This window comes from Caenorhabditis briggsae (genome assembly GCF_000004555.2).
Source record: "Caenorhabditis briggsae complete genome, chrII, whole genome shotgun sequence".
Classification (NCBI taxonomy): Eukaryota; Metazoa; Nematoda; class Chromadorea; order Rhabditida; family Rhabditidae; genus Caenorhabditis; species Caenorhabditis briggsae.
In genome coordinates, this window is record NC_013486.2 from 16,545,654 (window position 1) to 16,569,922 (window position 24,269).

A 24,269-nucleotide genomic window follows, 5' to 3' on the forward strand; every position below is an offset into this window, starting at 1 on the left:
CAAAAAAAACAATTAACAGATCGAAAATTAATTGGTGGCACTTCGAAGTTTCTTTCCAATCGGGTTCAAATATTTTCCAAGCATTTTTTCTCCGAACTTTGATTCTGTTCTCACTGGTCCTTCTGGATTCTCCAATTCTTGGGAAATGTCGTCAGTGCCGTTTCGAAGACGTTCAACGAGAGATTTTTCTAGTCTAAAGTTATTATAATAGCTTTTTGAAAAGTCTGAAATAGCTTACCCATATTTAAGTGGCACTGGCGCTACGGAATCCTCTAAATCTTGTTGTTTTCTGGCTGCCTCATTCAATTCTAACCCGATCCATTCAGCTTCTTCCTCGGGAATACAAAATTCTGAATACTTTTCTTTGATATATGCCTTCTTGTCATCGTCATAGTCGTAGTAGGTCCCAGCTGCAAGCGTGAGAAGCATCTCGCGTTTCAACCTAAAAAAACGGTCTAAAAGTTTTCCAGCCGAATTATATTTACAAATTAGCGAATTTGGAATCCAAATCGATTTCTTTGCTTTTCAGAATATAATAATCTAGTCCGAAGTTCTCATCGATCAGCCTCATTGCTCGCTCAGTAACTGTGACTTTCATATACTTATCGAGAATTTCGGAGTGAAGAACAACGGTCTTGAGAGCAGGGAAAAATAGTTTCGGAACCCAGTATCTTGGCAAAATTTTTTTCTTTGTGTATGGCGCCGATTCGATCCATCCTTTAACGACTCTCTCACCACCCCACAATCCTTGATCGCCTTCTGGAGTTCGAATACCAACGATCGGATTATTTTCAAGCTGGACTTCTTGATTTTTGAAAGAATCATAAGCGACTCGAGAATTTGGTGGGCTGAAAAATGTCAATGAAAACGTCTTCATGTATATTTTAAATCAGTACCTGTAGTGGACAGGAGCTTTGTCAGACAAAATCATCTCCCAATATCTTTTCTTGTAGTGATCGGGTAATCGGTGAACAACACTTTCTTGATCTTTGAAAATTTCTTCGTTTCTCCGAATTCTTTCGGCTTTGTCCCAAGTGACGATAGCTCGAGGCACACTTGGTGTTAAACTTTTTAGATTCTTCACCAGCGATGACATTCCTACAAAAATGTATATTTAAATTCGGAAAATACGGGAATAGACTGAAAATGGGTTAAAAAGACAGAAAAGTTCCTTTTGCACGAGAGGAGTACACGATGTCCCCAACGAAGCACACTTGCTTCTTGTGTGCACATAGACGTGAAGGTGTTTGCGTACCACAACTTTATCAAATTTGCGCGAAAATAAAAATATTTATTGGTCAAGTTCTTTTTTCTTCTCTGCCTACTTTTTTTCGTTTCTTCACCTGTTTCAATAATTTGTGTCTAATTTATGTTATGCTTCCGCATCAGTGGCTTGGGGGCGACCGTTGTAGGAGCTTTAATTACCTCCCATTCTTGTTAATTACTCCAAGTTTTTTCTACCAGTTTCCAGGTCAGAAAACTTCATTTTTTTTCTTTAAAAGTTTCTTCGTTGAAATATAGAAACATTTTCAAAACTTCCTGACCTACAAGCTGAATTCCTCTTTTCACTTCAAACAGATACAATCACCCACTTTATTCCCCACTCTTCCGAATATGTGTCTCTTTTTCTATTTCTTCTACTTTGCAAATCCTCCTCCCGAAGTCTTAATCCCGCGGTACCGCCCGACTTCGTCTTCCAATGTAGGCAGAAGGACATTATTTCATTTTGACTATTTCAACTACTTTCGGCTCATCCCTGTATGAAGCGTTGACCTAGATATAAAACTGAAAGCTGGAAATTTCAGTCATGAATCTGTTACTTTGGAAACAAGAATTAAGTTGACGCAGTTTGTATTATGCAATCAGCTGTCAGAAGGAACAACTTGTTGTGTGGATAAGAAACCAATTTCCAGCCTTTCTAGTCCACACACACACACACACACACAGATTCTCAAAAACATACAGAAAACCAGCTTGCCAACGAAAAAAACCAGGCAAAATAACCAAAAGCGAAGAATAACACACTTTATATGCCCGGGAATCGTCAACATAGGGGTAGAAGGCGTTAATTGTCTTGCCTCCTAAAAGACAGTGCCTTAGTTCTCTTCCTCCTTCTCGCTTCTGGCTGGTATTTGTTTGTTGTGTCATCACCAACCATCTATGGCGTGGAATATTCTTCTTTACCGCGCATACATGTTTCTCTCTTGTGCCCGGAAAAGAAATAGCTGACGCTCCTTTATTGATGCATCACGTTTTCGTATTGCCCTGTTTTTTGAAAATTCATCGCCATTGATTGGTATTGTGTCAATTTTCGAGAACTTTCCTGTCTTTTTGGAATCTTGAAACCCCTCTTTATCAATCCTATTATTGAGCATTTTTCTTCCAACTCCCTGCGAAACCCCTGTACTCCAGGACCGTCGCACTCTAAACCAATCTAACAAATACGAAAAGTACTCGGTGACGTCGTCTGCTTCTTACTTCTAAATTGGCTTCGCGTTAAACTTTCAACTGGATTAAATCCTGGGAAGGCTTATTTTTTTTCTGTGAAACGTCGACCACCAGCAAAGCACAACGACTACAAATTACGGACACGGGAGTATAGTCATTAGCCTTTCCCCGCTCAAACGGCAGGTGAATTCGACTCGAATTTTCGAGTCGCGGATTTACGTAAATTAGTTTGCTCGGCTCTCTAGAGAGAAAGACACACGCGCAAACTGAAGTGTACTGCAAGTTGGTCGTCAGAAATGATTTTGTTGTTTTGCGGACTAGGAATAATCTAGTTAGTAAAGTTACAACCCGATTGTTTTTCGGCTTCCATTTCTGATGCAAAAAAATTAAGGAGTCCTACTGTTTCCGTATCTATCTCCCTTGTTTCTAAACGACAAGTGCTATCCCCCTTTCTTAGAAGGTCAAACCACTCACGATTGACGACTACTAGGGCGGTGTCTTTTTTCCAATTTAGACCTTCGTTCTTTCTTCTTTGGTTTAGTAAGTGATAGCAAATGGAACATTCCGATTCACGGTCCGAAAACTGGGTCACCAGAATTGAAATCGAAAGTGAGAGAAGAAGAATGAAGGGAATATAGGGAAATAAAGAAACACCTGTATTCCACGGTTTCCATGATAAGAGAACTTCTTCAAGTAGTAAAAGTGTACTTTCTCAGAATCTTACTGAACATTCGCAACACATACATATCATGATCCCCATGAAAATATTAGAAATTTAGGAATATTCCTGGACATTCATTTTTAAAAAGTTCTTTCTGCAAAGCTAATCTAGGCTCTGACCAGGTGACAGGAACAACTGACGCCGATCCGTCACTTCATTTCCCTTCCCATGTCGACGCTTTTCTTTTTTACGTATTGTCTCTATCGATTCGATTGAAAGAAGACGACGGAGTATCTTCAGTCTCCAAACCCTCCCCATCTTGCATACTATCTCATCATAAAACTGTCTGCCATCTCTAAGACCCTGTCCATCGCACTGTTTTCCTTTCTTTCAGCCTTGCAGTACAACTGATACATTTGTATCGTTTTCTCGAGTTTTTTTCTGTTTCCATTTTTTTTTCTTCACTATTCTTCTGTACTAAGTTTCCTTCGTATTACTACTGTAATGAACCCCCGATTGGAGCAAATATGAACATGAGCAAACAAGTTTTTTGTTGCGGGAGATGTCTCTCAATAGACAGTCGAATTATTCCGTTTTCGGAATCCGGCAGCTGCAAAAATCCATTGTCTTCCAACGAAAAAAAAAACACCCCCAATTCATTCTGTGAATCTAAGGATTCCCATTTATTTTTATGCCCTCCACACATCCTCGCCTTTTCCGCCTCTTTCCTCTCGAACGAAACGTACCCATGAATTAGATGAGCTCTCCTTTCCGTCTTCTTCATTCTTTCCGCCTTTTGTCCCGAAAGCTTGTCTCCTGATTTCTGAGAATCTTGGGGGAGGATGTTCAGATGTTGAGCTCCTTCTAGCCAATCAGAAAATTACTTCTCTCCTTTTATGGCCCACGTTGATAACTTCAGGACTTTCCGGCGGCTTCTCCCTAATCAATTAACAATTCGTTTACCTCAACCTTTGTAGTAAAATATCAAAATTCTCTGGCGATTTTCGAGTTGAATATATTAACATCATATGTTTTCTCAATTCCCACACATCTTCTGGTTCTTAGCATATCCTCCTCCTACACTCTTTAATTTTGAAGTCGAACCATATGGTGACCAGATGTTCTTTTCTGTGAGGTTCCACAAGGTTATTAGAGGTACTATTTTTCCGATGTTTCGAGGACGTTTGTCTGCTTTTCATCTTGTAAACTTAATCACAGCTTCTCCAAAGCTTTCCCGGAGGGCCTGATTATGCTTTCGGCCGCTGTAGCCAAATTACATACTGAAGAGCTGATGTGTTGGAAAACAGATGTGCGGACTCAAAGTCGATAGTTTTTCGTAGAAGTGCACTGCATAAACCCTGTCACGACCCTACTCGTCATCCTCCCCAGGTGGTCCTCAGTGACATACATTCTCCATCTTGGATAATGGATAATCATGTCAAGACCCTGACCCTGCCGTTTTGTGTTAATGATGTCTTTACGTTTACACGAAAGATTTTTTTGAATTGTTCTCATCATCATCACGATTCCGAAGCGAAACGGCCCCGTCGAATACACAAAAAGAAGACATATCCCATACGACGTAAAGATTGACAAATGGTCAGTTCAACACAATTAGCTGGAGAAAGTCGTCCCCCTGCTTTTCTCGTTTTCCAAACGGACCAGTCTGTGGTGTACACTAAAATCAATCGGGAGCAATCCGATGCTCTCTGTGCTGTTACACAGTGCGATCTCGTGAGCAGCTCTCCCAGAAGCAGTTGTCATCCTGAGATGTTAGGACGAAAAGAGTTTACACTGGTGTTCTTCCGATCCGCCTCAACTTTTGATGATAGAGATTCACCATCGTCTTAAACAATTTTTTTCGCTTAGGTTCACTCGCGAACTTGGCTAGCCGGTTCTCGAATGATTTTGCGCCAAGATATATTTTATATTCTTGTCATTGTTTCTTTCTCTTTTCACTTCTCTTGCCAACCAAACCGACGACAGCAGTCGACTGCTTCTCCATGTATAATCGGTTTTCTTCCGGCTCTCGTTTCTCTACTATAAACGTTGCTTTTATTGTCTGTGGAGGAAAACGGGGATTTCGATGACTGACATTCCAAGACTGAACGTTTTGTCGTTTTGTCGTGATCTTGCAGTTTCACTGAATCTAGAATAGAATTCCAGTACGCTTTCGTGTTTCTAAAACAAACAGAAGGCGTCGTCTTATTTTGGAACATTCCATATTTGTTTTTCTACCGAAAGTGATAGTTGTTGGCAGACGGCTGTGGCTGTGGCTGTATTTTTTAATTTTTCTCATAGACGAAAACAATATTCTTTAAGACGTCCTGAACATCTTCAGTTCAGGACTCTTCCATATTACCATTCATTTCATTTGAACTGATTGATGTTTAGAGGTGGTTTGATAAGGATCACTCTTATTCCGCAGCGGCCAAAACTTTACACACCTTGTGCCCGAGAAGAGAGCGCGCAAGTACTGATAAACTCGGCTGATAACACAAGTATTTCCATCGCTTTCTATTCTCTCTTCATCGTCTTATAGTTCGCCTCATTTTCTTTTTCTTCTCATCTCAATCATTACCAATGGGGGTTGAGTGATTGGTTGGGGTCTGGCCTTCTCGGAGGTAGACGATGCGACATTCGGAATCCGATAGTACGATTTTCCGAATTATTTATCACTGCTGCCCCAGTTTCCTATTCTAAAAAATCTCATTTCCGTTTCTCCTGGCTTTCTCACCGCACACTTCAATTACTCATTTCTCTCACTCTCCTCATTTCATAATATTTTCAGCAGCTCCATTTCTCAAACCCTGCACTTAGATTGAGTGTGTGATATGAGTGGAGCAGTACTGCCAGCCGCTGTCCACGTTCATCCAAAAATGGATCCAGCGGTTCCGGATATTGATGGCAAGGATGACGTTAAAGATGTCCCATCGACAGCGAACAATGATGCGTCACCATCTCCATCGGAGCCCGATTCTGATGCCATCAAGATGTTTGTGGGTCAGGTAAGAATTGCTTCTCTTCTAGTCGTTTCCCATTTCCCAAAAGTTGATATAATTGAGAGGAGGGCTCTCTTGTGTATATACCCGCCTTTTTCTATTCACCCCCAAATTGGAAAGAGAGGGGACATGTCTATTCACTAAAAGAGTCTTCTCCACAAATTTGATAAAAAGAATGAGATTTGTTTTCCATTCTCTTTTAGAATTGAGCGATACCAAATGGAACAGGAAAGCAATATATAAAAGATATTACCATTTAAATTGAGATAGAGGGGGTTATTTTTGATTCAATTCGCTGTCTCAAGGGCATTGGAATTAAAATGATGATCATCAATTTAAAATGAGAAGTAGGCCAGCATTAAAGGAGAGATAGCACACATGAAATAAGGTATAGATAAAGTTCTATCCGATGATAAATTCCCAGCGGAAGTACAAAATATAGGATAAAAGAGAGAAACAAAAATAAAAAAAGATAATAAGCCATGGGAATATTCAATACACGAGGCAAAACATGCATCATACACAGAGTCAACTATAGCGCTATTGTCACTTTTCCTCGCCTTTCTCTGTTTGATGAGAATCGATTTGGCTCAAATTTTCTGTTTCGTTTAATTGTCATTTTTTACAGATTCCTCGCCAGTGGAACGAAGTTGATTGCCGTCGTCTTTTCGAGCAGTACGGTTCGGTTTACTCGTGCAACATCCTTCGCGACAAATCGACACAGACCAGCAAAGGCTGCTGCTTCGTCACATTCTTCCATCGCAAAGACGCCATAGAAGCGCAGGGAGCACTCCATAATATCAAAGTGATCGACGGAATGCATCATCCTGTTCAAATGAAACCAGCTGATACTGAGAATCGCAATGGTGTGAATGTTTTCTAAAAGTCTAAAGATCTATAGTTTTCAGAGAGGAAACTCTTTATCGGCCAATTGAGTAAGAAGCACAACGAGGAGAACCTTCGTGAAATATTCGCAAAATTTGGGCTAATCGAAGATTGCAGTGTTCTTCGTGATAATGATGGCAAGAGCAGAGGTATTTCAGAGGGTTTGGTGTGATTCTAATCAAGTCCCGAGAAATTTTTCTTTTGGCCGACAGAAACCTTTTTGCATATAAGAGAAGTCGTCTCTAAATGTGACGTGGCACAGTACAAATACTTTGTAAATTGTCTCAAACTCTTTTTTCTTTCTATGTCTTCTTTTCTGTGTCAACATGCATGTGAAAGTAAGCCCAGGTGGGTGTGAGTGCCTGAAAATATATGAAGACAAAACAGAACTATTCCCCCTACCCCCAGGTGTATTTCATCCTGTGTCCGAGATCGAATCTTTCCCAGATGACGTTCAAACTTTTTTTTTTCTATATTTATATGTTTTCCATTCTGACAGGATGTGCATTTGTAACGTTCACGAATCGCAGCTGTGCCGTCGTCGCCACCAAAGAAATGCATCACTCGCAGACGATGGAGGTTCGCAATTATATTGCTTTTTGTCTAGTTTTTATCTTTTTTCATGTACTTTCACTCTATGTGACTCTCGCTATATGTGGGGATCCCTATATTATTGGTAGACGAACGAAAAAAGTTAGAATACATATCTAGAAACAACTTTTCACTAATTTCAATGTGGTTTAAATGTTTAAGTGTTCTGAGAATCTCACTTCTGAAATCCTACCAATTATTGTTTAATGTGTTCTTTCTACCAGATCTAGTTTATCTCATACTTTTAACTATGCGAAATTCGGTTTCCATAACAACGTTTTTCAGGGTTGCTCAGCACCACTCGTTGTCAAATTCGCGGATACTCAGAAAGATAAAGATGTCAAGACCAAGTCGTTAATCACTGGAAACGGTGCTGGATCACCGAAAGGAGGAGCTAACTTGCTTCATGGCCTGACTCCAGCGCTTTTGCAGCAGGTATCGGATTAGTTTGCGAAACGTGTGCTTATTCCTCGAAAGTTGTTTCAGCTCAGTGGTGGTCAAAACATACAAGCTGTTGCCAACCTTCTTTCTTTCATCAATGGACCACAAGGACAACAACCACAGCCACAACAGAATGTTCTCGGACTTTTGGGTCAAGGTAAAATTTTTAATTTTTTTCAACGTTTCAGATAGTTGTCAAGAACAATTTATATGTACCGAAAAAATTCAGTGCTTTCCACTCTTGGTAAAATAGCTGAAGGCGATGACGTGGCTAGTAAAAATGGCTCATCAGCCTCTACGGAGAAAAGGGTAACGTCAGTTATGACGTCACCACATACTTCTGGAGCTACCACCGCTGTTGCACCCCTACATCTTCATCAGCAACAGCAAAAACAACAGCAGTTATCTCAACAACAACAAGGTTTAGGTGGGAGTTATTGCCACTGTTATGGAAAGGCGTGTGGCTTGATAGCATGGAACTCTCTTTTTCTCTGCTTCGTGTGTTTTTTCTATTCGGTTTTCTACCTGCAATTACCCGTGGAATGATGAATCCCCGTTAATATGTCCTCTCTGTTTCAGGGAGTTGTTCTTATATATGGGTCACTAACAAAATGTTCTTGAGCTCCTTTCTTATTACAGCATGACGAACATGTTCTTAGATGAAATTCATTCTCCTGATATCATATCTCTCTTCACTTACAGGTGCTCAACTCCTTGCGAATCCAGTCACTGCTCAGAGTCAGTTTGATGCGATGGCAATGGCTCAGGCTCAGATTGCTCATCAGAATCAATTGTTAGCTCTTCAAGGATTCGCCGTTCAACAGAGCGCACCATCCCAACCACAACAAGGTAAAAAACAGAGTTTCGTGTGGTGTTTTCTTTAGCTCCTAACCTTCCGCTTCGATTTCCCACCTACTACCTTTTGCTAAGTTTGGAATCCTAACCTATCCTATGCTTGCCCCCAGTTCCAGGTTACCATCACCATCAAAATCAATATCAATACTCTACTGGATCGCCTGACTCGCCAAGCAACGCCACAGATTCATCTGATGAACCGACTCGAACTTCGCCGAATCATAGGCATCAGCCGTACTTAAATTTGCCGCCACCTCCACTGATGGGACGTCCAATGTGGCAGCAACGTCAGATACATCCACAGCTGTTTCACACTACTTATGGTACTGACTTTTGCATGCTTTTCCCCCTTTCTGCACTGTTCGCTAACTTGAAACCACAAAGAATTGAAATAACTGTTTTAAGTTCCAGGTCTGGCTGGGGGTCTCGCTGGGGCCAAGACTACTTCGCCAGTAGCTGCCACGTTGGCCAATCATCAACCAATTGCCCTCACTCCATTTGCTGGTGGAAACGCTGCTTTGGATCATTTTACAGCTATGCAACAGCAATATGCTCGTAAGTGCTCGTTCAATAATTCAATAATTCGTTTTTTGTTATAAAAAAATCCTCTTCAGTACTCGCAAATCTCCATGCCAACTCAGGAGTTCAAACAGCCACCACTTCATCTGGTCAACTAGTTGGCAATGGAGACGTCAGAGGTCCAGATGGAGCTAATCTCTTCATATACCACTTACCACAAGATTTTGGAGACACTGACTTGATTAACACCTTTGCACCATTCGGACAGATTCTCTCCGCAAAAGTGTTCATTGATAAAGTAACTAATCTATCAAAGTGTTACGGTGAGATCACTGAAAATTGCTCTCGAAATAGTCTGGTTTATAGGATTTGTGTCATATGAAACCCCACAATCGGCAAACAATGCTATTGCTGCGATGAACGGATTCCAAATCGGATCGAAGCGTTTGAAGGTGCAGCTGAAGGTTGATCGTGGGAATCCATACAACCGTTAGATGCGACTACAATCAAAAGGTTCATACTGCCTACATGTCTCTCCGTCTATTGTCTTAATAATATCTTTGTGTCCTTTGAAATATCATACGCATTTTTGTGTCCATCTTTTCATAGAATTCGCCTCTTGATATATTTTGTCCTGAAAAATCATCATGCACGTTTCAACATTGTCCATCTTGTCTTCATTTTTTTCATGTCTTTTTTACTTCGCAAGAATTCCATACACACACACACGCTCTTGCCTTTTTCTTTAAAAAAGTAGCATGCCCGTCCTCAGTTCTTCATACTGCTTTTATTTTTGTCCTTCCTTCTTTGCGTCGTTATTGTCACCTGCTCAACAGAGTTCGCCATTATTTTTCGGTTTTTTCAATGTGTTTTAGGTGTCCGTGGACAAAAAATAAAAGTGTAATGTGTGCATGAAACGTTTTATGTCTTCATTTTTCAACTATAAAATTCAGGTCATTACAGAACTCAATAAATGCTGATCGTCTTTTCTGGAGAACCAATTCACGGGATATACTTGCCTCTTTCGAAACCCATCCAAAAATAATAATACAAAACCTAACATTGAATATTCTAGTCATATTCTTGCCTTCTGTATTTATTTTGTTTTGTGCTTTTTTCTTGTTGCCAACGACTTCATGTGTATAGATTTTCAGAGTTTATATAGATTTCTATAAGACCTGTTCAAATAAATTTATTTTTCAATTTTAAACTATTTTATGCATGTTTGATTATCCGACACATATAGGCTGTATGATATAGCTTGTAAACATTGTATTTGAAATTATCGAGTTAAATAAATCATCCCTGCTGGTGGAACTTTCCACAGTATCTCCAATACTTGTCACAAGCTGCTCTATACTGGCTCTGTGCGGTAAGCAGTGGATTATTACAGTAGTTCATTGCGAATCCTTGATAACTTCTGCATAATTGATTGATAGCACCTCCTCCGCCACGTCGCTTTGATGACTTTCGTTGTGGGACCACTGGTTTGTCAGGAAGAGGAACGTTGCACTTTTCCGAATAGACTGGACAGAATACGATAGCCTGAATTAAATGAGATTGAATTCATATTCAATAAAAAGTTAAGTAGTTCACCTTCTGACCGAACCGGAATGGATCCGGACAAACATAAAGATACCGATTCTTAAATTCTTTACAGAATCTGGTAAAATTTATTTTCTTATGAGACTGCTCTCCATTTATAGCAGCAGCGCTTGGGGAGATAGCTGCTGTTCGGGGACTGAATTTTCCAATGTTAAATTTTAAAACGAATCTTAAGATTCGTCTACCTCGCCGATGTGTCCGAGTCTTGTGCTTTATCCGGTTCACCTTCTGGAATTGAGAAACAAATATTCTCAAATGCATTGCAAAAGTCTTTGTCTTTCTGTTCCCTTCGTTTTGTATTTGCACCAGTGCATACTCGGACGTATTCTTCTCGAAGTTCTCCACAAGCAACCTAGAAATTGTACATTTTAAAATCTTTTCATCTTCATGATTCTGATGTACCACTTATTCTTAACAAATGTGCTCGGAAAAACTCTAAAATTGAAAAATGGTTCTCGAGATTTCATCCTACATAACTCAATGTCACTGGATGAAAAAGGATCGGGAAACTCCCCAGAACTTACATTATCATGCTTTCTTTCTGTCTCCCAAGAAGCTCTTCCTAGCACGTCTCCAACAACAACAAGCAGAGAAAACAAAAGCAACCGCATTGAGCTAGAAATATAATTATTTTCAAGTTATCCGAAAAAAAAACTATACACGAACAAAAATATATCAATTACGCAACACAAAAGTCGGTGTCTTTAGAAGCAAAACGACAAGGAAAGACGAAAATGGAAAGTTTTTTTGGTGGGAGAAGGAGAAAGACCGGATTCTGTGTCTCTTTGAATTGTTATCATTATCATGATCATCATTGAAATTAATTATCAACTATGTTTAACTTCTCTCAAAATTTCAATGGTTACGGGAATTCATCTGAATATGTCTCACCGCAAATGGCAAGAAAAGAATCATGATTGCTTCTATTAGAGGTGGCCTTCAATTAGAGGGTGGGCTTCTATTTTTCAATGATTTATTTTCAAAAATTGTTATTCAAAAGTTCAGAAATTTGACAATTCGGAAGTTAAGAATTCTGAAATTCAGTATTTTGGAAAATTCGAAATGTTCAGTCTGCAATTCTAAATTCCAAAATACCAAATTTATGAAATTCAGAGATTCCAGGATCTCAAAATTCAAAGTTCATGTCGAGTTCTAAAGTCACGGTTCCAAAAATCCAGGAACTTTGAAGTACCCTATTTTCCCTAATAGAAGTCCATGAGCCCATGGCTTCTATTAGAGGGTGCGCTTCTATTAGAGGAAATACGGTAAACTTTCATCCAACGGACAGACAAGATAACAACTAAATTTCAAAAATAATATCATAGTTTTTTCTGTCGGTGTACTGAGATGGTTTATATTTAAACCTAAATTGTTGAACCGGGTTTTTACTGCTATCAATTATCGTCTTTTTTGGATAGATGTTGTAGTTGGTTAAATGTTTTCTTTTTGAGATTGTTTCGAGCTTGAATGAAAGTAGTTTATTGAATGTACTTAGATTTACATTTTACAAATTGATAATTTTCAAAAAGTGCAAAAATACATTGAACATTTAAACTTGTTGATTATTACAATACATTAAATGAATGGGCTGCATGGGATGGAGAGGGTGACGAAAAGTACAAAACACAGACAATCGGGGTTAAATAGAGTAGACAAGTAAGTGAATAATAGAAGAAGTTGTTTCAATGGAGTGGAACGACAAGTTTTGAATCGATTCAGAAGTTTGAAGTTTTTTTGGACAGGAAAGGTAGAATGCTTATCCTTGAGTTCCTTCGACCTTGCGAGAAAAGAAGCGTTGGATCTTGACAAAGTTCTGAAATCGACTGAATGTTTGGAAGTGCCCAAGATTGAATAAATACCTGTGGTGTGGTTGTGAATCTGTGAGAAAGCCCCTTTGGAATCACAATCAAATCTCCTTTCTCCAATTGAACGCGAATCCAGCTATCGTCCTCTGGCTCCACATCGTAGTAGCATGTTCCTTCGACGACCAAGCTGATGACATCTTCCTTTTGTGTTTGGGCCTCATAGAATTGCTCCATCTTGTCATCGAAATCAAGCATGGTCTCACTGACGGTGAATACATCCGTGAATGTCACATTTTTCTCGGTTTTCACTGCCGAGAGTCGTTTCTTCATTGAAGCGGTGTCCTCGAGGTCTACCTGGAACAAATTGATGAGAACTCATTCACAGGAGATGTTTATAACATTATTGTTTTTTATCTCATGCGGTCCCAACATTTAAATCAACCATATAATCAATTTAACTAAAGTTCCAATGCAAATATGTTCAAACATCAAAAATGTTGTTATTGTGGTTATTCTTTCGTCATCCTACATACAAAAACTGTTGGCAACACAATTTATGTATGTTTTCCATCTATCTCTCTCCCGTCACTTTCCCCTAATTGTTCGGTACGAAAAAAAGAAAGAGGAGGAGACGTTTTTTCCCTTTTCTTTTTTCGCAAACCAGAATTCAAGTTTTAAGGCTAGCTGCCGGCTACATGGGATCGGGTGGGCTACAATGCTATAATGCTGCAGCTATAACAAACTTTGTGAAATAAAGAGCTGCGTGGGATGGGATAGAAATTGCACGATGAAGTTTCAGATACACTTTACATCAAACTGGACTGTTGCGATGGAGCCTACAGTTTCCCAATAGTAGCACCTAATTGGATGCTCAATATGTTTACCGCCTGTTAAATTATCACCAGACTCACTAACTTTGTAGTACTGCACTCCAGCCAGTGCTCCCAACTGAGTTGTAGTGATCTTCTTTGGTGGGAAGACGTGGTGAGGGAGACGGCGGTCTCCGCATGGAAATGGTTCCATGTGCCAGATTTGCATTGTAAATTGGAAATGGAGAGAGCTCTATAAGATCAAAAGCTTTTATAAATGTTTTTCACACTATATCTAGTTTCAGTACAAAAGCGAGTAGAAGAAATAAACGTCAGACGACAAAAAAGTGTGGGGAACAATAACAAAGAGTTGAAAAATGTTCGGAACAGGACAGAGAGGTAAGGTTAATTCGGGATTACAGTGTGTTGAAAAAATGTATAGTTAAAGAAGGATTAGGTCGGTGTCATAGCCAAAAGAGGATTCGATGACCCAGCTGTTTGTTCAGTATTACTCTATTTGTATATGCAAAAGTGTTGAAGAAGAAACATTCATCTGAGAATCTAGATTCAAGATAAAGGAAGGAAATAATTCAACTAAAAACTTTGAAACAAGCAGAACTGTAAAAGATATAATGATAAAGCTGCCTCTCTCCTGTGGTACTTATATGCTCGCTGGCTACATGTAGCCTCTTTGGAATCCATGTGCAAAAAATTGTAGACGGAAGGCTGCGAGAATCCGAAAAAAACTAAAACAGCCATACCGATAGATGAAATGAAATTCAAAAATCCAAGAAGACGGGGTATCCATGAAATAAGGCAAAACTTGAAGCCTTTAAATCCGAAACGATCGGAATCTAGAAAAACGAAAAAGTGGGCGGGGCTTCGATTTTCTCCTCCCCATTTCCAACAGAACGCAAACAACAAGAGAAGACGGAGGAAGGAGACTGTGAGAGTTTCGGAAAAAAAACGGGATGAGGATTGCAGATAGCGAATCTGAAAAAGTCGGTTAGGACTTGCTGACCGGATATGTATCTAGCATGAAATTGGTGATATCTCATCCAGAAATCTGATTTTTCAGGATAAGCATACTGAAAGGGCTAACATTCAATCGGATAAAATGCTTAGATTGAGAGAGAGAGGCTGATGCTGTAATATTTTGAAGCGTTCGGTAAAATTAGTGTCAGCTCTACTTCACGGAGTCAACTTCTCTTTGTCAGAATAATCTCAAAAAAGTTTTTATCTTCATATTTGATTGAGTTTCGATGTTTTCTCTCAAGTTCTCTTGTTTTCTGTTCATCAAGCAAACAGTTGAAACCACTTTCTGCAAATCCGAATGAACTCAGATCTAATTCCGAATAGTTAACCTGAGAACGTGGAACCATGTTATTTGATTCAACTAGACTATACAAAGATCCTGATAAAAGTATTCTGTCAGACAAACAAACAGAGATGACGTTCCAGACGATCAAAGCTCACAGATTTAGCAGAACCAGATGGGAAAATGATCAAACTTATCTTATGAACTTTTGTATTTCCGGTGTGATCATAGGGTCTTTTGAATTGTTTGAAAGGTGATGCGGTAAACAAATATACGAAAAGTTGTGAGGTGAGAAACCTTGTGAATCGAGGTATACCATTGTTTGTTAGATTGGAAATAATGTTTAGATCAATTTTCTCCAAAAACCTTCATCTCCATCATTTATATGTTGCTAGGAACTTTTTTTAAAATGTCTTTGTTAAACACTGGTTAATTTTCTGCTAAAATATATCCAAGTTAGATATCATGATGAGCAAACTTATGAACAGAAACGGGAGCCAATTTTTCATTCAGAAAAAATTTTCAGAAACAAAGTTTTCGGGCAACTTTATTAATTCTCCATATCATTTTAATAGGAACTTCGGACTGATAAACTTCAACTTCTCCTTTTTGTTTTTCCTACTTTTGAATATCGACAGTGTCATAAACTCGACACTGTTCTTTCTTTCCTTTCTCTGTCAATAAAATTTAAATGAAACGACAGATTCATCGGAAAGATAGCTTATGCTTTTTGTGAATTGCAAAATCCTAGAAGAAAGAATTAGAATCTATGTGAGGGATCTAAATGAAAAGCAGTGAAAACACGAACAAAATTAGGAGGGAAAACAACAAACAGCGTAGAAAAATGGGAAGGGAATGGTCAATCATCATGCTGAACCTGCTGTTATTATACGACCTCTTGACATCCTAATTATTAGAATGAAAAGTCAAAGAAGAGAAACTGGAATCCGAACACTCTGGAAGCTAAGGTTTCTTCCAGATTTCGAGTATACTCACTACTATGGTATACTTGACATAGTTAGTAACTCTACAAGTCGGTAATTATTACTTAACTTCTTTTTTATTGTCTTCTGAACAGTTTTGCTCTTAGATTTTGAACCTTTTCATTTATTAAAATTTCTCTCCAAACAACAACAAAATCTTTGAAGATAGAGATCGAAAGATTATAAAAACAAGACAATATTGTCTAGAAGCTTAGTGTGTCAATTGAAAATAAAATGATGAAAAATTCAAAAATCAAAAACGAATTTGATTTTGAAAGATCAATTTTACTAGATGTTTGATAAAGAAAAGTTTAGGTTTCAAGATTCACACCTACTCGAAAAAAACGAATCTGCGATAATCTGAAAAAAATAATTTTTAACGGAATGCAACGGCGTGGACATCGGAAATAGAAGAAGCTATCTTTCGTACGGACAACTAATTTTTTATGCAGATAGCAATCAGACGGTAGGAAGAAAAGAAGTCGGCTTGGCAACACTAAGCCTGCCATTCTCCTAACATACACAAAAACCCGCTACAATTCCTTTCCTTATGTTAGCCATACGCGTGGGCGGACCGGCAGAGGTGATAAATTGGATATGTAAAGTCTGGTAACAACGAAAAAAAAATCTAGATCAGCTGTTTTCGTATGCCAAAAGCAGAAATTTGCCATTGATGGGGGACGATGATAATAGAAAAAGCTTGCATAATCTCTAATACTATGATAAAAGAGACGATTGCGTAAACGTAAGATGATTGAAGATGGAATGGTATCAAGAACTAGACTTCTTGAAGTATGTATTCAGAGAACGTGTTTTGTAGTGCACATTCCAGTGAGGAATTTGTTTTCAAACAGCTGGAATCACCTTTTTCTTTTACTGTTCGTCGCTTCGCGACTTACTCTATTTCAAGGTCACGTCAATTCATATTTAATTTTCAAGCTTTTCAAAATTTGCGGACAAACTGACAGAGAGATAGAGAGAGAGAGAAAGAGACGCAACTTCATTTATTTATTATAAGAATGATGATTAGCGAGCGTCGTGCATGCATACTGTATGTATTTTTTCTCCCCGATACGAAAAGTCATCATTTCGGGGAACACAATGTATTCTGTTTTTGTCAACTGAAGATGGAATTTGAAATTTTCCGATTCTATTAGACTATACTTAATTTTTGTTTTTTATCTACATTTTTCCAGAACCTCTTTAAAAAGTGTAAACAGCTCTACTTCTTGAGACAATAAGTATGAAATGTTCCAGCCGACCTATCTCTCCTAGAAGATATAATAGAAAAAAGTTGTCAAGTACAAAAATATAGCCCACGTTTTTCTTAATTTATCACAATATTTCCAGACAAATATGCTGAGCACTAATTGGTATTGTAGTTAATCGAATTCGACCTTTTTCTGAATGAAACTACATATGAAGCTCATGAATTTTTAGTAATAACTTCAAGAAAACCACTGAAGAAAACCTACCTTTCAAAAGTTATCCGCAATCTTGAACAGTTAACAAACATTTTAACACAGAAAATATGTATTCCAATGTTTTCCTGATCTACCCAGATCGTCGGAAGTCATCGTTTTTAGATCACTCATAACTTGGCTCATTGTACACCCTAGAAGCTGAAAACAGTTTCAAACATTATCATTTTTTGCCTTTCATCCATTTCCGTCGAAAAAACCATGAAAATATCAAAACTCTTCAAAATAGTAGTTTGTCTGAAAACGCATTTCCTCGCTTGACTCTATCGGTTGCGTTTATTAACCGTTCTGCAACGGAAAATCGAGGGAAATCGCTGAAAATTGAAATACTGAAACATTGAATTACGTAGAATTAGAAATTCAAATTTTCGAGATCAAATCGACAATCGAGTTCTGAAACGTTCAGCCGCAGTATTAATTCCATAAACTCGAACTTATCTTCTTCTCACACTACGCCGTTTAATGGTTGCGTCGTTCCCATCATTATCTTCTTCGTTTTCCATCGTCTTTGTCTATCAGTTCATCTTCACTTTATCACTTCTCGTCGCTATCATTACATATCTACAATATCGCTGTGACCGACTTATTCTCTCTAATCTTTACCACAATTTCTATTACTATGATACTGAAGATATCTTTCCTACTTGCTACTTTGGTAGCTGCAAACGGACAAACTCAAATAAGTGACAATTTTCCGGCCAGTGACATAATCGAACTTCCAATAGGCAGGTGTGAGTCTTTCCTTTTTTTAAAATGGGCCTTGTAAGTTGTAAGCGTTGAATATTGAATATTTATTTAAGTCAGAGAGAAGTTGAGTCTGATTGAGTGGTATATTGAAACAGTATCATTAAAAAACCACCGAAAAAAAGCAGTGCGAGATAGAACAAAAGTATATCGGTTGAAACTGCCCATGTACAATTAGGATAGATAGAAAAATCAGCAATAGCTAATGACTAATAGTAAGAAGACAACGATTATTGTTTGACAAACATGACAGATTTAGATAATTTAAACAGAAAGAAATTAACATTTAACTTTCTTCGAGGTTCAGATTTCCCGAACCCGAATGTCGATACAGTGTTCACCATGGCTCGAGCATGCGTGGCGAGTTAGTCAGAACGAAAGTGAACATCGGTGACGAGATATATCACTCATGGAACTGTAATTACAACGGAGACCATAAGAACTACCTGTTCTGTGTAATGGTGAATAATTGCACAATTTCGGATAATGGCGATGAGGAGACCGGAACAAGGAAGGTAAGTTGGTGATTTATTTTAGGCAAGTGTAAAGAAAAGCTTCATTTCAGGTGCAAATAATTGATGAAAATGGATGCTCAGTATTTCCCAACATCCTCCCGGACGTTACTTACCACGGAGACCTATCAGCTGGTATTAAAGTTCATGCATTCGCTCTGGATGTAGATAGTGTGGGTTAATTATTCCATGGCGGTTTTCTAGTCTAGACGTTTCAGACAGCTGTTCATTTCACTTGCAATATTAAGATGCTCTTCAAGGATCACGACCTTTGCCAACGGCCAATTTGTCGAAAACAACACAGATTTTCTAGGTGTCTTCATTGATTTACACTATTGCTTTTGGTTTCATAAATTGTTGTTTTTTTATTATTTCTTCTCGAAAATGGTGAAAACCCGAAACTCGTCGATTTTGAAGCATTTCAGGTATTCTGGTATGCCATGAGCTGAGGACACAATAATGAGAGACTAATGTGATAATAAATTTATTCGTTTAGTGCTTACTCCAAATATACAAAAAGAACAAAAATTAATAGTAATAATTAACTCCGACAATTTACTTTCTGCAGGAAGTGGCACAGCTTTGTTGACAAGCTGGTTGACACTGAGAAATTGGCTGTTGTTGCTGAATGCACTGGGTGTTGCATGACTGTTCACATTGTGGCTGGCACTGGGAAGACTGACGAGAAACTGGAACATTGATAGTCAACTGAACTTGTTGTTGGGCAACTGGAGCAGCTGGGGTGCAGGCTGGTTGGCATTGAGCATCACATTGTGGGGCACACTGGGCTTGTGAGGTTTTTTGGGCTTGGCATCCTTGGTTGCATTGTGTTTGGCAGGTGTTGCATTGCGAAATGGATCCTCCGGTCTGAAATGAATTCTTAAAAGTTAGATCAAATATGTGGTCGAAATCCTAACCTGAATATTGTTGGTATCTCTGTATGGTTGGTAGGTTGGGGCGGTGGTCTGGGTGGCTCCTTGGTAGGCCGGAATGGCTCCAGGTTGCTGGTAGTTGTTGTTGTTGTTGTTCTGGGAATAGTTGACCTGGTTGTAAGCGCTTGAAGTGGATCCACATGCTGGCTGACAGGTTTGGTCACAGGAAGATTGGCACTGTTGCACTGGCTGTTGTTGTTGTTGGCAGGTGTTCAGGCAAGAGTTCTGGCAGGTATTGCATTGGTTAGCTTGTTGAATTGGAGCTGCCGTTTGGGATGATCCTCCGGTATATGTTGGAATTTGTCCTGGCTGAGCATAGGTCATTTGTTGAACCAGTTGCTGATTGTACTGGTCATCGGATTGGCATGTGGTCTGACACTGTTGTTGGCACTGTGGCTGTTGTTGTGGTTGATGTGGGCAAGCAGCTTGACAGTCTTGTTGGCATTGCTGTTGAGCTGGCTGCTGGAGTTGAACAGGTTGAGCACAGGCAGATTGGCAGGTAGAAGCGCATGAACTTTGGCATTGAGCTACTGGCTGAAATTTTTCAAATTCGTGTTGTCATGAGAACAGAGATACTCACTTGTTGCTGGGCAACACAGCTTTGTTCGCACGAGCTCTGACAACTTGGAGCGCACTGTTGTTGTTGATATTGCTGAGCACATCCACAAGATGATGGCTGTTGAGACTGGGCGCATGAGCATGATTGTTGAACAGAGTTTGATTGAGATGGTTGACAGTTACAAGATGGGGCAGCTGGAATAGCACATCCGCAAGAGGACTGACGACGTGCACGGAGGAACTGAATGAAAAACTCATTGAAAAGTGGATGTTTGAGTTATTTATGTATTAAATCGTTTTCTCATTGGACATGATTTTTGGAAGATCATTTCGCAAATTAATTAATTGTTCAAGATAAAGGATTGCCATGAAAGTGAACAGAAAAAAAAGAAATCTGTTAAATAAGATGGAAATTCCTCACCACATCATCAGCAGCTACAAAAGCTGAAATAGCCAAAAGAGCAAAAATTGTAAATTTGGTGTTCATTTGAAATGTCAGGTGATTGTACTGAATGTCTCTTCCACCCAACTCTTCACTTATATATCCGCGTTGAAATCAGTTAAACATTCTCTACCTCCATCCTCTAGTTGAATTCCGGTTTTCTCCTCCTAAGTGATGCGTCTCCTCTCCCACTTTTTTGCACGAGTTTTTGCGTGTAGATGATTGAGCAATTGTGTGCTCATTTAGTGAGCATGAGTGGAACGCATAGGATAGTTTGTTGTGTATGATGGCTTGTTTCGTAACTTTAATTGAATGTTTATCAGTTCCTCATTGTGTTCAATTAGGTTAAATTCGTTTCTAAAAATGTTTGAAGAGTTATCATGAACTATGTGGACATTTGATGGTGGTGCTGTTTTATTAGAGTTTTGTATCTTTTTATGGTCTAGGAGACATTATGGACTACAGCTATGGGTTGCAGATAATAATGTTGATGCTAAATTCTGGTTGAGAAAAAGCTCGACCTTAACATTTGTATTTCGCATGATGTTTCATTATTAAAAATTAAGTTGATTACTGACAACCGGAAGTCATGGGGCTAAGGACTAATCGCTGATAAGTTCATAGACCCCACAAAATGTGATCCTAATTAATCAAATTTCTAAGTTTATTAAGACAAAACTCGTTCATTTTTTGTGTCCTTGGGTTGTTTATTGTTCCAAACCCGAAGCTTGTAGAAACTCAGTTTATTTTATGAGTAATTAATTCTTATCGATATCATTCAATATAACCTGACAGAACAGTTTGCACAAGTCGGTAAAATCGCAGTTATCCTATTAGCAAACAAAGGGTAACCCTCGCATGTATCCCGGGCTGCCAAACTTTTTTGGAGAAAGGCTCTTGCTCTTCCCCAATTCGCTTATGATTTTTTGTTACCAGTGACGCGCTCAAGAGATGAGTCTTCTGTTTCTCTTGGATCAAGAGCGAGAAGAACATTTGCTCCGAAAAAAAGAGAGAGAGAGCATGCAGAAATGACCGGTCTGTGAGTAGGGCAAACAGAAGTATTGCATGTTGCTCGACAAATAATCATTTAGTAGAACTAATGAGAAGAGTAGACAATTTTGCTTTGGGCATGCTTTTGAACCTCGCCGTAACTTTTAAGTTTATTCCAAAATTTATGGATTTGCTCGGAAAGAATCAGAATCAGGCAATCATTTTGATAGTTCCTATCTTCAAAATTAACACCTGCAATAGTACTGGTCTATGATGAAAATAAACTGTGAAAGACATTTCTAAACTTCCCAGACTCGAGATTTTAAAGTCAACCGTGGGATGACGTCCTACTTATTCCTGATCAACTGGTTTCAAAAAGGTTTATACAGAAAAACCCACTGCATCAAAAAGATCTTCCCTCAGAATATGCTGCATTGTTGTAACAAAATCAAAAATCTTCTCAAGAGATTTGGGGTACCAAACTTGAAAACACTTGAACATTTGATACATCCGATTCTTGATCATTGTCTCCACGTTTTCAGCAGACACCAATAAATTCTCACCACATTGCTCCGACATCCTGCACAGTAAACCTGTCCTATAGCGAGCTTGTCGGGTCATTGAATGCAACTAATTGTATGGGAGTTTTTGGCGGGCAAATATAATGGAGAAAACGGTTTTGAATGTGGAAGGGAAATCAAAATTGAAGGGAGGCGGGTAGTCGGAAGCACCCCAACACCTACAGGCCATTTCAACATTTTTTCTTTCTTCTTTCCATTTTCTTATGGGAAATACTGAAGAGGAATTGGTAGAAGAATGGGTTCAAGATTCACAAAATGGATCTCAAGTCCCGCTGGATCACTTAGTAAGTTTTATAAATTCACTGATTTTATCTGCTTGGCTTCGCAGGTTTCTCTCTATGGATACGCATTATTGGGCCTTGAAGACTCTGACGAAACTGTTAGATTTCGTAAAATCGAACCGAGCCATGAAGTTGAATACGTCAGCGACATGACAGGAGAAACAGAGCAGCACTATTCCGAGGAAACTGATCAGAAAGTTAAAGAAAGAGAGTACGAAGAGCCAAAAAGGAGAGTTAGGGTGAGTATTGTTCTTCCTGGGGTAATTCAAAAGAATACAATTGTTGGTTTTTCGGTATATATGTATATATATATATATATATATATATATATATATCTCAATATAGGTACATTAGTTTTATTTAAGTAAGAGTGTCGTTTGAAAAATGTTGAACCATACTTGTTTTCCGTTAGAATCATCTAATTTTCTGAAGATTTCGAAAAATGTTTCAATTGTGCGTTCAGTTAATCATAATACATATATATATTAGAAGTTTCAGTTTTATAAGTCGTGTCCTGTATTTTGATGTTCTAGTACAAAAATGTGTCAATTACGAAATTGTTCAACACTTTTGGAGAAATTGAACAAGTCATAATAAGCTTTAACATCAATTAGATACTGCCAGAAGAAAAAGAAGTTCTTTTGAACATTTCTGGGCTTCCCATATATCCCACAAGATCGAGCCAAGCCGTGAAACTCTCCTATAATATGTATCACTTTTTCATCGTAAACGTTTAAAACACCGTGTTTTCTCGCAAAAAAGTTCAGGAGTGTGGCGTTGTGCGATTAAACAGAACAAATAGGTTAAACACATTCGGACTCCTTTTGTCTATTGTTATGTGCTCCTCCTTTTTGGTCGTGGTGCTCGGTCTTTTTCTTCTAAAACCGTCTTAATTGTTTTCTGGTAGTTCGTTTTTCAAATAGACCCACGACCTTCTTTCTCTTGTTTTTCTTGACCATCATTTTCTGACTGAACGTTTTTGACACATTATTCAACTATTTTTTTGAATGAGCTATTTTCATGCTCAAAGCGAATTGACAATCCTCACAAAATGAGCGATGTAACATTTGAGAATAAGATCGATGAAGCCACAACATCTTCCGAACCGATTATTATGAATCCTGATTCCAAAAATTCGACTGCAACGAACACTAATATTGCAAACGCAACACTGACGAAGCCGCCAAAACGGGAAAAGGTTGGCTTTTATTCTGTATTACTGCAGTATTTCAAAATTTCCAATCTTCTACTATTGGCATACTCCAGTGAAATGTTGTATTTGGTAGTTTCTAATAGTAAATCAGGAGCATTTTGTGGCTCTTTCAACCGTCACATCGCATTGAAATCTAAGTCATCGAAAACGGGCGGTCTGTGTTTTTGGACATGTCAAAATTTTGTCTCGCGCAATTGTGCTCCCACCTCGGTTTGCACATTTTATCTTTGATATCACGATTTTCCTAGTCTATGCCTATTTGATACATTCTTCAACCACAATTTTGATGAATTTCACATATTCCTGATACCTCTTACTATTAGGTGAGCTCAAAAATGTTCAATTTAAATTTGAAAGTCAAGGAACAACAAAGGTTCAAAAAGGTTTTCAGACCGAAATGGATCGAACGATGGACCGACGCGATCGAGACGACAATCACTCAAACTACTATATAGCTGAAGGGTGAGTGTATTTTAAAGATACAAACGATGAAGCTTAACCCCATAATACTAATTGTACTAGCCATCCAGTTAATCGTGTTAATGGATTTATTTTCTCTGGGTTTGGTTTTTTTGACAAAATTTTCTCTCATGAAGTTCATAGCTAACTATAA

The 24,269-nt window shown here is 38.6% G+C and overlaps 7 protein-coding genes across 7 annotated transcripts; 3 read left to right on the plus strand and 4 right to left on the minus strand.

Moving 5' to 3' along the window:
- Positions 1 to 27: 27 nt before the first annotated feature.
- Cbr-mrpl-28 lies at positions 28 to 1,096 on the minus strand (the record flags this gene model as incomplete). The annotated part of the gene is made up of 4 exons (XM_002632073.1): positions 28 to 193; positions 239 to 442; positions 486 to 848; positions 897 to 1,096. 4 exons carry the CDS (start codon positions 1,094 to 1,096, stop codon positions 28 to 30), a joined length of 933 nt encoding a protein of 310 aa, XP_002632119.1.
- A 4,847-nt stretch (positions 1,097 to 5,943) lies between these two features.
- On the plus strand, positions 5,944 to 9,896 carry Cbr-etr-1 (the record flags this gene model as incomplete). Its single annotated transcript, XM_045243249.1, has 12 exons — positions 5,944 to 6,117; positions 6,740 to 6,977; positions 7,020 to 7,145; positions 7,496 to 7,575; positions 7,873 to 8,022; positions 8,074 to 8,185; positions 8,258 to 8,455; positions 8,731 to 8,877; positions 9,000 to 9,206; positions 9,295 to 9,438; positions 9,498 to 9,725; positions 9,769 to 9,896. The coding sequence occupies 12 exons, from the start codon at positions 5,944 to 5,946 to the stop codon at positions 9,894 to 9,896; spliced, it is 1,932 nt and encodes a 643-aa protein (XP_045093427.1).
- An 805-nt stretch (positions 9,897 to 10,701) lies between these two features.
- Positions 10,702 to 11,618, minus strand: CBG06971 (the record flags this gene model as incomplete). Its single annotated transcript, XM_002632071.1, has 4 exons — positions 10,702 to 10,947; positions 10,999 to 11,143; positions 11,193 to 11,359; positions 11,532 to 11,618. The coding sequence occupies 4 exons, from the start codon at positions 11,616 to 11,618 to the stop codon at positions 10,702 to 10,704; spliced, it is 645 nt and encodes a 214-aa protein (XP_002632117.1).
- A 1,145-nt stretch (positions 11,619 to 12,763) lies between these two features.
- CBG06970 lies at positions 12,764 to 13,850 on the minus strand (the record flags this gene model as incomplete). Its single annotated transcript, XM_045243251.1, has 3 exons — positions 12,764 to 12,820; positions 12,867 to 13,166; positions 13,728 to 13,850. The coding sequence occupies 3 exons, from the start codon at positions 13,848 to 13,850 to the stop codon at positions 12,764 to 12,766; spliced, it is 480 nt and encodes a 159-aa protein (XP_045093428.1).
- Positions 13,851 to 18,156: 4,306 nt separating this feature from the next.
- CBG06969 lies at positions 18,157 to 18,985 on the plus strand (the record flags this gene model as incomplete). The annotated part of the gene is made up of 5 exons (XM_002632069.1): positions 18,157 to 18,165; positions 18,449 to 18,511; positions 18,546 to 18,662; positions 18,713 to 18,832; positions 18,878 to 18,985. 5 exons carry the CDS (start codon positions 18,157 to 18,159, stop codon positions 18,983 to 18,985), a joined length of 417 nt encoding a protein of 138 aa, XP_002632115.1.
- A 229-nt stretch (positions 18,986 to 19,214) lies between these two features.
- On the minus strand, positions 19,215 to 20,636 carry Cbr-abu-11 (the record flags this gene model as incomplete). Its single annotated transcript, XM_002632068.1, has 4 exons — positions 19,215 to 19,526; positions 19,577 to 20,125; positions 20,172 to 20,390; positions 20,571 to 20,636. The coding sequence occupies 4 exons, from the start codon at positions 20,634 to 20,636 to the stop codon at positions 19,215 to 19,217; spliced, it is 1,146 nt and encodes a 381-aa protein (XP_002632114.1).
- A 1,729-nt stretch (positions 20,637 to 22,365) lies between these two features.
- CBG06967 lies at positions 22,366 to 24,122 on the plus strand (the record flags this gene model as incomplete). Its single annotated transcript, XM_045243252.1, has 4 exons — positions 22,366 to 22,574; positions 22,626 to 22,682; positions 23,795 to 23,816; positions 24,048 to 24,122. The coding sequence occupies 4 exons, from the start codon at positions 22,366 to 22,368 to the stop codon at positions 24,120 to 24,122; spliced, it is 363 nt and encodes a 120-aa protein (XP_045093429.1).
- Between the last annotated feature and the right edge of the window lie 147 nt (positions 24,123 to 24,269).